Raw genomic sequence first — 11768 nt, forward strand, 5'->3', positions numbered from 1 at the left:
AAACATTTCATTCCCTGTTAAACAATCAGTATTTTTTTGGTATTTTGATAGAGGACGACATAAATATAGTAAACTTTACCATGGCGGAAAACTTGGAATATTTTTCATAATTAATGTCGTAATAATACAAATGTTTCTCAATTATATGATTTAGAGGGGAAAGCAAATCAATTGGTTTGATAGTTTATAATAACTAGTTTTGATTTATTTCGATTTTCAATAGTTCGATATGTTGCATTTATTGTACTTGATAGGCCTCAGTATTGTTTGAGATTTATCTTTTAGTGCTTAAAAAACGACTGCTTGGCAAACTGTACTTTACAGGGTGACTCAAATGTCCAACTGTTGGTTTATTTCCAAGCTTGATCGTACAGCTGCTGTCATGTCGATCGAACACCTGTACGTGGCACACAGTTTGTAACCCAGGATTCACCGCGTACGCCGGCTACTCGTGCCTCCTGTTCAGATTAAAACATAGGAACAGATAACGAGATACCTGCACTTTCCCCTTCAATATTTAAGCCTCACAAAAAACAATGTTTTAACAATCTGTTTCACAATCGTTATAAAAACAATTTGGTTAAACTAAACTAATAAATATCAAACAATGTCAACCACATTGAATCAAACAATGTCTGAGCTCATTACGTCCGAACGCAATTATTTTGCAACACACGAATATATTCCTGTAATTGGATGGGACGAAGGACGCTTAATGACTATCAAAGCTCCTGAGGCCATAATTCTGACTGACATTTGCATTGCCGGAAATTGAGTTATATTGTTCTGAACTAGGTTCATTCAAGTTAAAATGCAATGAAAATGGTTTTCAATGTATTTTGCGTTTACCCTGTGCCATAAAACGGTTTTTATGGTTTATTTTCATGCAATATGGAAACCTATCTACTTAAAGATATAATGTTTTCTTTATTTGCTTGTTCGACAAACGAGTGGTCGTTAGCGACCAAATTAACATTTAGACGGTTCGTTATGTTGCAAACCTCAACCAACATGAATTATTTAAATTAGTAATTAAATCATTTTTAAACATTCCCAAATTCGGTTCTTGTCACGGTCTATTGGAGACGGAAAAATTGATAATACAATAGTGTTATTAGTCCTGCGTTTTTATCCGGGAGATTGTATTCGATTCGAGTGCAGATTCGGATTTCACGAGGCGCTAGCCGAGTTAGATTAAAATCTGCAAAAACCCACGAGAGTCGCATACGACATTCCGGATCAAAACGCAGTACTAATAACCCTTTTATTGTATGCATTACTGGTAAGATCACTTAAAATCCACATGTTTTCATAATAAATGTCATTTTACCGACGCACTATTTTGTTTTATGACATCATTTTAACATCGCGCAACGATACTTGTTATAACGTGACGTCAAAAGAGTGGAATACGGCCGTATTGCACTGGAGTGGAATACGGACTACCGTATTTTGCGATATGCATTGCGTGTGGATTTATGATGGGTATATAATGCATACATGTATGTGCCGAATCGGTGGTGCACCTGTAACTTACATGATTGTCAATAATATAACTACAAACACATATTAAGAGGCCTTTAGTTTAACCAATTTGATATATAAAGTCACAAGTGCCATCAAGTCTATCGCGTAATGAGGATTATAGAAATCTGTTTAAATATTGCAGTAGACTCTATATACACGGCATTATAATTTTTCAACATGTGTTTTTTACCTTTTGTCCTCACTTTTTTGACAATGGTCGGAATCTTCATTGTAGGTGCTACGTCTTATAGTTTTTATTAGGTGTTTGCATAAAACAAACGTGAATATTATCTTCATAAAATGCAATTGTCTCAGGTAAAAACCCTGCCGGAACCGTCACTCTCTAGAAGCGCAAATATAAACAGTCTAAAGGCAAAAAAACTTATCTCCTTTAATATTGACGTAACCAAACATTTCAGACTAGAAAATTAATAATACCGTATTTCCATCTAGAGACAATGATATAAACGAACTGTATGTTTAGAATCACGCAAGAGGTGGTTTTACAATTATCTTATATTATTTCCACAGACGAAAATTGGGCAAACAAATAATATTTTCTAGTTTTATAAAGTAGTTTACCTATTACTGAGACGGATTTTATTACCATTATTGCCGTTGTGGTAGTGTTGGACATGATGTCCGAGGAACGTAACTTTACACAATTAACAATGTATTCGTTGGTAAATTTGCATATACTTGTGATGAGTTTAAACGATTTAAAGCGTCAATAATTTACAAAAAGTCATTCAAATAAACATGTCGTTCCTGGTTATACATAGTCACATATATAATCATTTATCCGCTTAGTTTGGACACTATGGAGAAAACAATTTGAAACTGCTTTAATGTTTAGCTAATTGTACATAAAGCAAAATAATCGCCAAAACAGGTACATTTTATTATGCAATTGATGGAAAAACGGCACCTTTTTCTTAATACGTTTCCATATGACTCTAATAAAACAAAATGGACAGATAAGATGTCATTTTCCATAAAACCGTCTACTCCTACGCGCGTTAAATTCTGTATATGTTCAAGCAAGTAGTCTTAAATCCTAGCTGATAAAACAATCAAAATATTTCAAATATATATTTTATCTTTATGCTTCGTAAGTGAAATTCAGCTGTAATTTGATAAACAATTTCTGCATTCATTTTTAAACATGCATGTTCTTTATGGGAGAAACGGTGTAACTACTCAAAACACTGTTTTCTTCCAAAATAAAATGTGCACGTGGGAAAATTAAATATATCTATATGGCACTGCACTCCCCGATTTCACAAAAAAAAAACATTTTTGATTTATCAGGTAAAGTCATACTTACCTTTTAATCATATCTCCGCTCTTAGTCTTTAGATTACAATACTCAGACTCTTATTAACCGAGTTTTAAACTACAAAGTAGGTTTTATCTAATTTCTTTTTAGAATATGTGTAAATTATTGCAAAAATATATTATTGCTATTCAAAAGAAATAATGCAACTATTACGATTTGCAGTTTTGAGTCTAAAATCTCAAACTCTGACAAAAGACGTTAGTGAGTATGGACCTTTGAAGTATCTATGTTTACACAAATAGGAACTATAATAAACTACGTCATTCGTACTTTAAAAACTTTATCTGCTTGCCACGGATCGTGTATAAATGTAAGGCGTAGTTTTAAGACTAATTGCTTAAGTAATTTCAAAATGGGAAACCCTAATAGAATTAAGTTTTGACTCATTAACATGTTGTTATATCAACATCTGCAAATAATTGTTGATCACGAAATATGGCAGTTGGTTTTATGCTTATAAATACGTTATAATACACGCTTAAGGTAATACACCCAAACATTATTTATACAAACCTGACGAAGCCAGTTAATTCCGTTATCCGTCTTATTATGTCTATTCATATTTACCCCATATAAATATATGTTGATATTCACAGTGTATGGAATGCTGATTATTTATATATGCACAGTAAACATACAGTGTCCAGGTCCCTTATGACGAATGTGGTTCACTAGCCGTTTGAATATATATGCAAAAAGCTACAGAAACATGCTCAGTAGCAAAAAGTTTAAACATAAACCCGGTTTAGTGGCAATGGGAAAACGCCAAAGACATAGAACACAAAATCACAAACAAGAAACATAGAACAGCACAAAACTCTACAAACAGCACAGTGCATAAAACCTTACTGTTATCTCTTGAACGGGGTTGGAAGTTCGATGAACTCGTTTAAAACTATAACAAAGAGATAGCGATTCAGCTGGTATCAACATTTCACAAAACATTAATTGACGGCGTAAAAAACTAACTTACTAATGGCTTAAAACTAATCATCGCAAATTAGCCCTGCAAGTCTAATTAATGTCTAGCATAACAACATAAATACCTAAGGTGTGTGTTAACATTGAAACATTTTGGTTGTTAGGTTCTCATCACTTGCTTTGGAAATATCAAACGTTGCTTGTAAAACAGATAAGGACATAATCTAGTTTTAAAGACTCAGATTAAATTTAAAAAGTTACACAAAGCAATTACTATTTAAGTAATTCGAGATAAGACGTTAGAAAATATTTTAATACTAACCACTGCTGGTCCTATTTTAATTTGACGAAACAAATATGATTGTTCGTATCTGCGTTACATTTTTGTGCCTCTCTTGTGTGAGCTGTGGTATTTTGGAGCCAAGGTGTACGAGATTTGAATACGATGAACGACTACTAGAAAAGGCTATTCGAATGGAAATACGACTGGAAGAACTTGCAAAGACTGTTGAAAACCTACAGATTGAAAACAAAAATCTCAAAGAGTCCTTGAACGAACTCGACTCTATAAAGACTAAATTAAAAGTGACAGACACAACTTTACATCGACTGGAAGAGACTGTCGACATCAACTCTGCCTCGACTCTCGCTCTTCAAGACGGCTTGGAGAGAACGAGAACCGCCTTAAATGTATCTACCGCGGCACTAAATTTATTTCAAGTAAAACATAAAGGTATGTGTTTAATGTTTTAGTATGCTCACATTTAGTGTTTAATAAAAAGTTATCGAGGATTAAAAACGAAATATTTCTATCTACGTCGTAGATGAATTCCATTTTTGGGTGCACTCCTTGTTATGTTGTATTTCTTGTTGTCATTTTAAGTGCCAAAAGCGAAATGTTTTAAAGTTATACTGTTTAACTAAATATTGCATTGAACTCGAGTGACAGTTGATTTTTTTCCCGTTATTACACTTTTAATCTTTATTGGTGATGGTGGTGCAAACTTTTTTTTATCAGTTTTAGAGATATTAATCTGATATATGTACATCTCAAAACCATGATGGGTCGTAGTTCTTTGATGATTTGTTTGCGACCTCTAATATGGTTACACATTTGCGGCTTTTTTTAAATTACGTTTTGCGGTTTCCACAACTTTAAAAAATATTGCAGTTTGTGGTTTGAAGGGGCACAATATAGGTTGATGCAATAATGCAATTCCATGTTTAACTGAATTAATTTAATGATACAAGGCATTTGATTTTGGTACAGATAAAAATATAAGCCTTTATACATATGTTTTAATTATTGTCTACGTGGCCCAAAGTACACAGTTAAGATAGCGCCAATTATGGCCATTAGTTATCTATACTTAAATCAACTGCATCTTGTTTCGATCATTTAAGTAGAATGAGTCAAACACGATAAGGCATTTTTTTTTAAATTGCAACAAACCTTATTGTGCACCTTTAATAATCCAAATATGTCAAAATGATTGCAAAGATACTACATACATAGTTCACCCTAATGTGCGGAATTAATTTTCTAGAAATGCTTCGAAAATGTTGTTTATCACCTGTTAAACATAAATATATTTATATCTTATTTTAGTATGGTAACAGTTAGTATAAGATTAGTGTTCTCCGAGTTTTCTCCGAGGATTTAAGGCACAATATAAGTGATAAAGTATCTTAAAAAATTTAAGCGATATTTTGGCGTTTTTTTTCTGGGGCATGTATGGCCACGAAGCCGTATTATTATCATTATTTTCTTCTTTCTTGTAGTTGTTATTTTAATGACAAAAGTAAAATTGTGTTAATTCATATTGAATAAATGAACGTAATTATGAGATAGTTTTCTAGTCACATTTGCAGTTTCACTCTGATATTTGAACGTATTACAGCCATGATGGAAAGTAGTTCTTTGCGTGTTTTTTTTCGCGACCATCGACTACTTTGTGACAGGACTACAATTATGGTTTAACATTTTGAGCTTTGTTTAAGGATCTTACGGCTCCATAACGTGCCATGACGTGTGATTTTCACAATTATTAAACTATTGCAGTTTGTTAATTGTAGAAGGCGATTAATACAATTTCATGATTTAGGTACAGATAAAAAATATATAAGGCTTTGTACATGTTTTCAATCTACGGAGCTACACATTCTGTTTTGATAAAATAAACGCCAACATATCGCTATTTTTATCTGTACCTTAAATGTATGCACTTTTTGACCATTTAAGTAAAACATATTAAACACGATATAGCTCAACCTATATGGTGCGCCTTTAATACTCCAACCATTTAAATATGTCAACATGATTGCAAAGTAACTACACACCCTTAGTAGTGTACCCTTATGTTTGGAATTGATTTTCTAGAAATACTACTTTAACCAGTATGTTGCTTTTTCAGATCCCCGCCCGGCCTTTTTAGCCATTCTTTCAGACGATATAAAGGCGACAACAGCAGGACAGACGATACTATTTGACGATGTTGTAACAAACATTGGATCAGCATACAACGGCAAAACAGGCACGTTTACCGCCCCAATAGAAGGCCTGTATCTGATCTCTGTCAAGATCACCGGCTATTTTAAATCTACAGCTAGCAGTGGATCAACAAATCAATACGATCTGAAAAAGAACGACAATTTGTATCTACGACTTAATGTCAACGTGAACGCAAACACGCATTGGTATGATTCGTCCAGTGTCGTTACCGTCATGGGGATTGGAAAAGGCGACCATGTTAATGTTGAGAGTGTATACTCGGAGGAATATGTCGAAGGCAGCGAAAGGAACACGTTCTTCTCCGGATTTCTTATTGAGTGACAAGTATTGTGCATACTTCTTGCTGATATACATGCATCTGGAAGACTATATGCATTAAATGTTTTGCAACTAAATAACAAATATTTCTTGTCTACTTGAATTGCTTTGTTGAAACATTAATTGCTCGCTCCTCATGTATGCATATGTAATGTATATTTACTTTCGTTGACATGGCCTTGTCACTAACAAACATTGAAACAAGAATACATACTTTTAAATATTACCTGACTTTGCCTTCATATAAGTTCGCAAACTCATTACTAGTTTTTTCCGTTTTGATTAATGTGTTCATTTTGAATACAGTCTTCGCGTGCAGGCTTAAATAAGAGTTATTTTTCTCTCAAGAGCCAGGGCGCGTTAGGCTTTTATAAAATATAGTTAAATCCCCGTCTGAAAGGATGCTGTTCTTTTCGCAGTCGTAACCGGTGTAAACAGTACACCGGTTTGTTATAATAGTATGTAGCATGCTTTGATATCACGGTATTTCATTTTCGGTCAGGTGATACCAACTGTTCTACCTTGAAATGAGCATTAAAAGAACGCTATCACAGATTGACCGTTTTGATTATTTTTTATGTTTAGTCTTAGAATGAACCAAGTGTTGTGCAAACCAGTGATATTAGACTGCCGACAAAAGATCTCAGGTGTTTTTTTAACGTTCGAATATTATTGTATTATGGCTAAAAGCGTTACTACCAAACAGTTCAGATCTGTTAAATCGTGAGTTACCTTATATGACTTAACTGAAGGCATTATGGCCAAAGTCATTTGATTCTGAGACAAAATATTAATATAAAAATGTAAACATGTTAATCTGAGAGGGTGCAGATCTGAAATACATAACAATGATATATTTAAACTGCCTCTGCTCTAATGTACTATTGATATCAGCCTTAATTTGCTTATGTGTCAGGGAACATGTTCGATATAAAACTGGGCTAGAGCGAGCAGCTGCATTTTCATTTACGATAAGTTGTAGGTATTTTTCAGTGAAATATTTTTGAAGTTTTAATTCATTTACATTATTTCGTTAATAGACGCATTCATACTTGTCAGGAGCGTAGCTAGACAGAAACTGACTTGCAGGCCCGATTTACTTGGGGGTTGCCATGCCCCTAAAATTGTTTTTATGCGAATGTGCTAAGGTGCGCTGTAAAGTGTGGTTAAGTGTTTTGTTTAAATCAAGAACAAAATAACTTTTCGTAGTTTTTAATGCATTCAATGCATTTTTTCACTTTATAGAAGTACCCTTTTTTATGAAAATAATTTGCATTTCCGAGCCTGTATCGCCAGTACCAGTACTTCTGCGTGCATTGTTCTAATTGAAGTGCGATGTTGGCATTGATTATTCATTTTGGTAGCTGCCAATACACAGAGGATGCCAGTCTTGAAATGAAGATGACATGTGTATTTCCTAAAAACACTAGAGTAGATTTCGAGCATTACATAAGAAATAGACTGTATGCAATGATAATTGAAAATAAGGTGATTGAAGAGTCTTAATATTTAAATCCTTGGATTCATTCGTGTTTTTCGTCAATATATGATGACGTTGTCTGTCGATTCAGAAAGCAGGCTGAACTAGAGTGAAAAATTTCGGCTATATTGGAGGTCAGTGTGTTTATTATATTAAAAGTATTTGTTTTCACATTTAAAAAAGGCCGTCAATTTATAATAAAATAAAATCATTTTAAAAGTGAACACATTATTTTTCTTCACATAGTATTAGTAAAGCGGCCTTTAATCAAAATTATTGCACCACTTATTAAAGTCTCAGACCGCAATGGAACTGCCTTCTTTTATAAATATATAGGAACCTTCTGTTGTGATCTTTCAGAATGTATTCTAGCTTTAAAGCTGCACTCACACACATTGAACATTTTGACAACTTTTTTTATTTATTTTTTTTGTCTTGAAATAAGCCAATATTTGCGGAAACCAATTATATAAGATTCCTGACAAAAAATTAGATCGCAGATTTTTATATTTAAGTTAAAAAAAAATGAGGTTTCATGCATGTTTCTTAAGCCGTTAGTAACGGTTTAAGCCATAAATATAATTGGCTTGCAGATACCCACGCAAAAATTTGCTCTTTCCAAGACAAAAGAATAAAAAAAGCTGTAAAAATGGTAAATCTGTGAGAGTGCAGCTTTACCAACGTATAGCCTCAACATATAACAATTATTGCTGTTATTTTACTCTTGTGTTAATAAATGCTTGTTTTTTTCTAGTACAGATGACAATTCCTGTCAAAACGTAATGTTAAAGTATTGATTGAGGAAACATTAAGCAATATATAACGAATAAAATAACAGAGGATCAGTAACAGTGAAACGTTATAATGTATATCATAGGGCATTTACAGGGATAGGGAAACAAAGTTTTCGCACCCTCAGTAACAGCACTTTCCCAAATTATGACATGGAATTCAAAATGATAACGTTGGCACATAGTCACAAATTAAGAAATTCAAATAATGTGTTTTGATTCTAAAATATATTTTTGAAAAAAGTGGAAAGCTTTTACGAACCATGCTTCAGAACGAAACCTATGAAATACTATTTAAACACAATCTCTCTTCGTCAATACCTTTTGCAGCACACCGATAGAAAGTGACCGAATGCGCATTGGCTATTATAAATGTGAGATTACATCACTTGCGAGTGTTTACTTATTGCACAAATTTCAATATTTTTAGTATTTGAATAATGTTTTTATTTGGTTATGATATATGTTTTATCTTCGCAAGAAAATTGTTGTATGACGATTTTAATACATTTAAAGGTTTGATTTGTCAGTTTGTAATGATAACAGTCATTAAGTCGCAATTATATATATACTATTCAAAAGTTTTATTTTTTTATTTTTTAATGATCGTTATAACACTAGTTCATTCATTTACGTATGCTCAATTAAATCGAAATTAAATATATACTATTGATTTGCTGATGATGTTTACCAAGTACAGTGTTTTTGGAACATAACTATTTACGGAATGATCTAAGGACATGCAACATGTTGCCGGCGTGGACAAGATCGCATTCAAGAAAATGTGTGGTACAATTATATGTTTAAACTAAGCTACCAATCATACATTCGTGTTTCCCTTTTTTTAACGCCAAAAAGCCATTGCGGTTATTGTTTAAGTTAGCAGCATGGAAAAACATGTGGAAACGTAAACCTTTTTTAAGTGGTAAAATGTTCTATATTGAAAACAAATACATAATTAAATACAAGTGATGTCAGTGGTATACTATGGGTAATAGGTCTGCGTTTCGATCCGGGATGTGGTAATGGAGTAGAGTGAATTGTGGCAGATTCAGATTTTACGAGAAGACAACCCCAGCCCACGCGACGTGAAACCAAAACCTGCTAAAAACCATGAGTGTTAAATGCGAAATTTCATATCAAATTTTCTTCAAAATCCTTTTAGTGTATACACTTCTGGCTTACTTAGCATAAAGAGCACGTTATAACATGATCATTTGTTAATGATGCGTTTAAGGGCGGAGTGTAAAAAGGCCGTGTTGCATCTAATTGGAAAACGAACTACCTTATTTTACAATACAGATAAAAATGTATTGATGCGTATACATTACATACATACATGTGTATGTTGTTCTACGGTTATTAAAACTTTACTATATATCCATTACAGAAGGAGTCCATCTGATTTAGCCCATGAGATTAGTTTCGTTTCCTGGTCATTTTTTTGTATTTGCGGTTGCAGTCTTTCAATTCGCCCTCTACATTGAAGATGTCTAGTATTTCGTTTTTCTCAAAGTATATTTCATCTTAACTAGCTAAGGCTCGAATTCCAGTGAACTCTTGTTTCACTGATTGTTCAAGTTAAGTCATTACAAAGTTATGGAATACCCTCCCATCTGACATCAGAGACTGTAACACTTTGCAAAGTTTTAAGAAGGCTCTGAAAACTCACTATTTTATACAGTATTATGGACGATAAGGATCTTTTTATTTTATTTCCGAGTGCATAGATCTATCCACGATTTAATTGCTTGTTGTTACTTTATCTTTAAATTTATTGGTTTTTACTAACTCTGAAATTATTATTTTATTATTTCAAACATTTTAAATTATATTAATTTTGTACATATGTACTATGCATAAACACTTTGTTTTAATTGACTAGCGTTGATATTGTTATAAGCATTTTAGTTTGTCTATTGTTTTATATTACATTCTCAAGCAATTTTGAACATATTTTATGTATGAAAAGAGTGCTATAGAAATATGGTATATAATAATAATAATTACATTATTTATCGGTATAGCTTTTGATACGTGTGCTATTCGTTTGTGATGGTTTAATTTGTGTAAGTGATGTTTATACGTTTGTGTCTCTTTGTCATTGTCAATTGGGCCGTTGCTTTGTGCCTGTAAACATGGATTTATTTTGATTTTTCAAACTGGCCTTTCCCAGTAGTTTGCATTGTTGTATAACTTGTCTAATTGATAAGTGAAATTGTACTCACATCGTGAATAATACTGAGCTTGATAGTTATCTCGTTGATGTATTCTTTTATCATTTATGAATCAGTAGGGGATTAGATCTCGAACAGGTAGAGATAACGGAAATCGAGTTTTGCTTTTTTTAAAGAAATGTCCTTAAACGCATGAATATGAGTACCTTATGAATAGTAATCAGGATTTTACGACTTATCAATTGAGTCGATATATTTTTAGTATTTTGTTTTAAAAATTGTTGTGTAAATGCAACAAATATGGTACATCAGACGTAATGGATCGCCAGGATAGGACTTGGTTATAAAAGCCATATGTTCTACTGATTAATACTATTTAAATGCAATGCGAGGCTTAATATTTAATATTTATTGTTAGAAATAATCAAATTTGAAACAAAAAATTAAAAATTAAAAACCTATGCCGACAGGTTCAGAAAACGCCATAGAATGTAAACAGTCATATTATGATTTAACCCAAATGCAAACATATTTTGGAGCCACACAAAACAAAGATATATATTTAATTCAAGCAATTTTTATGTTTCTAATTGCAACTGTCCAAGAGCTAAAGTTTTCTTCTTGACAATCGTAAATCAAGCAGACGAAGAAGATATCTTCTGGTAGATATATTAATTCCTTCACAAAATGGTTATTTGAACAA

At 32.7% G+C, this 11768-nt stretch overlaps 1 protein-coding gene across 1 annotated transcript; it reads left to right on the forward strand.

Annotated features, from left to right (window-relative positions):
- The first annotated feature begins 4222 nt into the window (after positions 1 to 4222).
- On the forward strand, positions 4223 to 6620 carry LOC128221512 (complement C1q-like protein 4). Its single transcript, XM_052930118.1, has 2 exons — positions 4223 to 4520; positions 6202 to 6620. Exons 1-2 carry the CDS (start codon positions 4262 to 4264, stop codon positions 6618 to 6620), a joined length of 678 nt encoding a protein of 225 aa, XP_052786078.1. The 5' UTR covers positions 4223 to 4261.
- Positions 6621 to 11768: the final 5148 nt, after the last annotated feature.

Source organism: Mya arenaria, chromosome 16, assembly GCF_026914265.1.
Source record: "Mya arenaria isolate MELC-2E11 chromosome 16, ASM2691426v1".
Taxonomy (NCBI): domain Eukaryota; kingdom Metazoa; phylum Mollusca; class Bivalvia; order Myida; family Myidae; genus Mya; species Mya arenaria.

What these genes read in the sequence shown, in the direction of transcription:
- LOC128221512 (XM_052930118.1), top strand. Translation starts at nt 4,262, where the DNA reads ATGGAAATACGACTGGAAGAACTTGCAAAGACTGTTGAAAACCTACAG. An exon ending in ATTTCAAGTAAAACATAAAG is followed by an intron (nt 4,521 to 6,201) that starts GTATGTGTTTAA and finishes TTGCTTTTTCAG; the next exon opens with ATCCCCGCCCGGCCTTTTTA.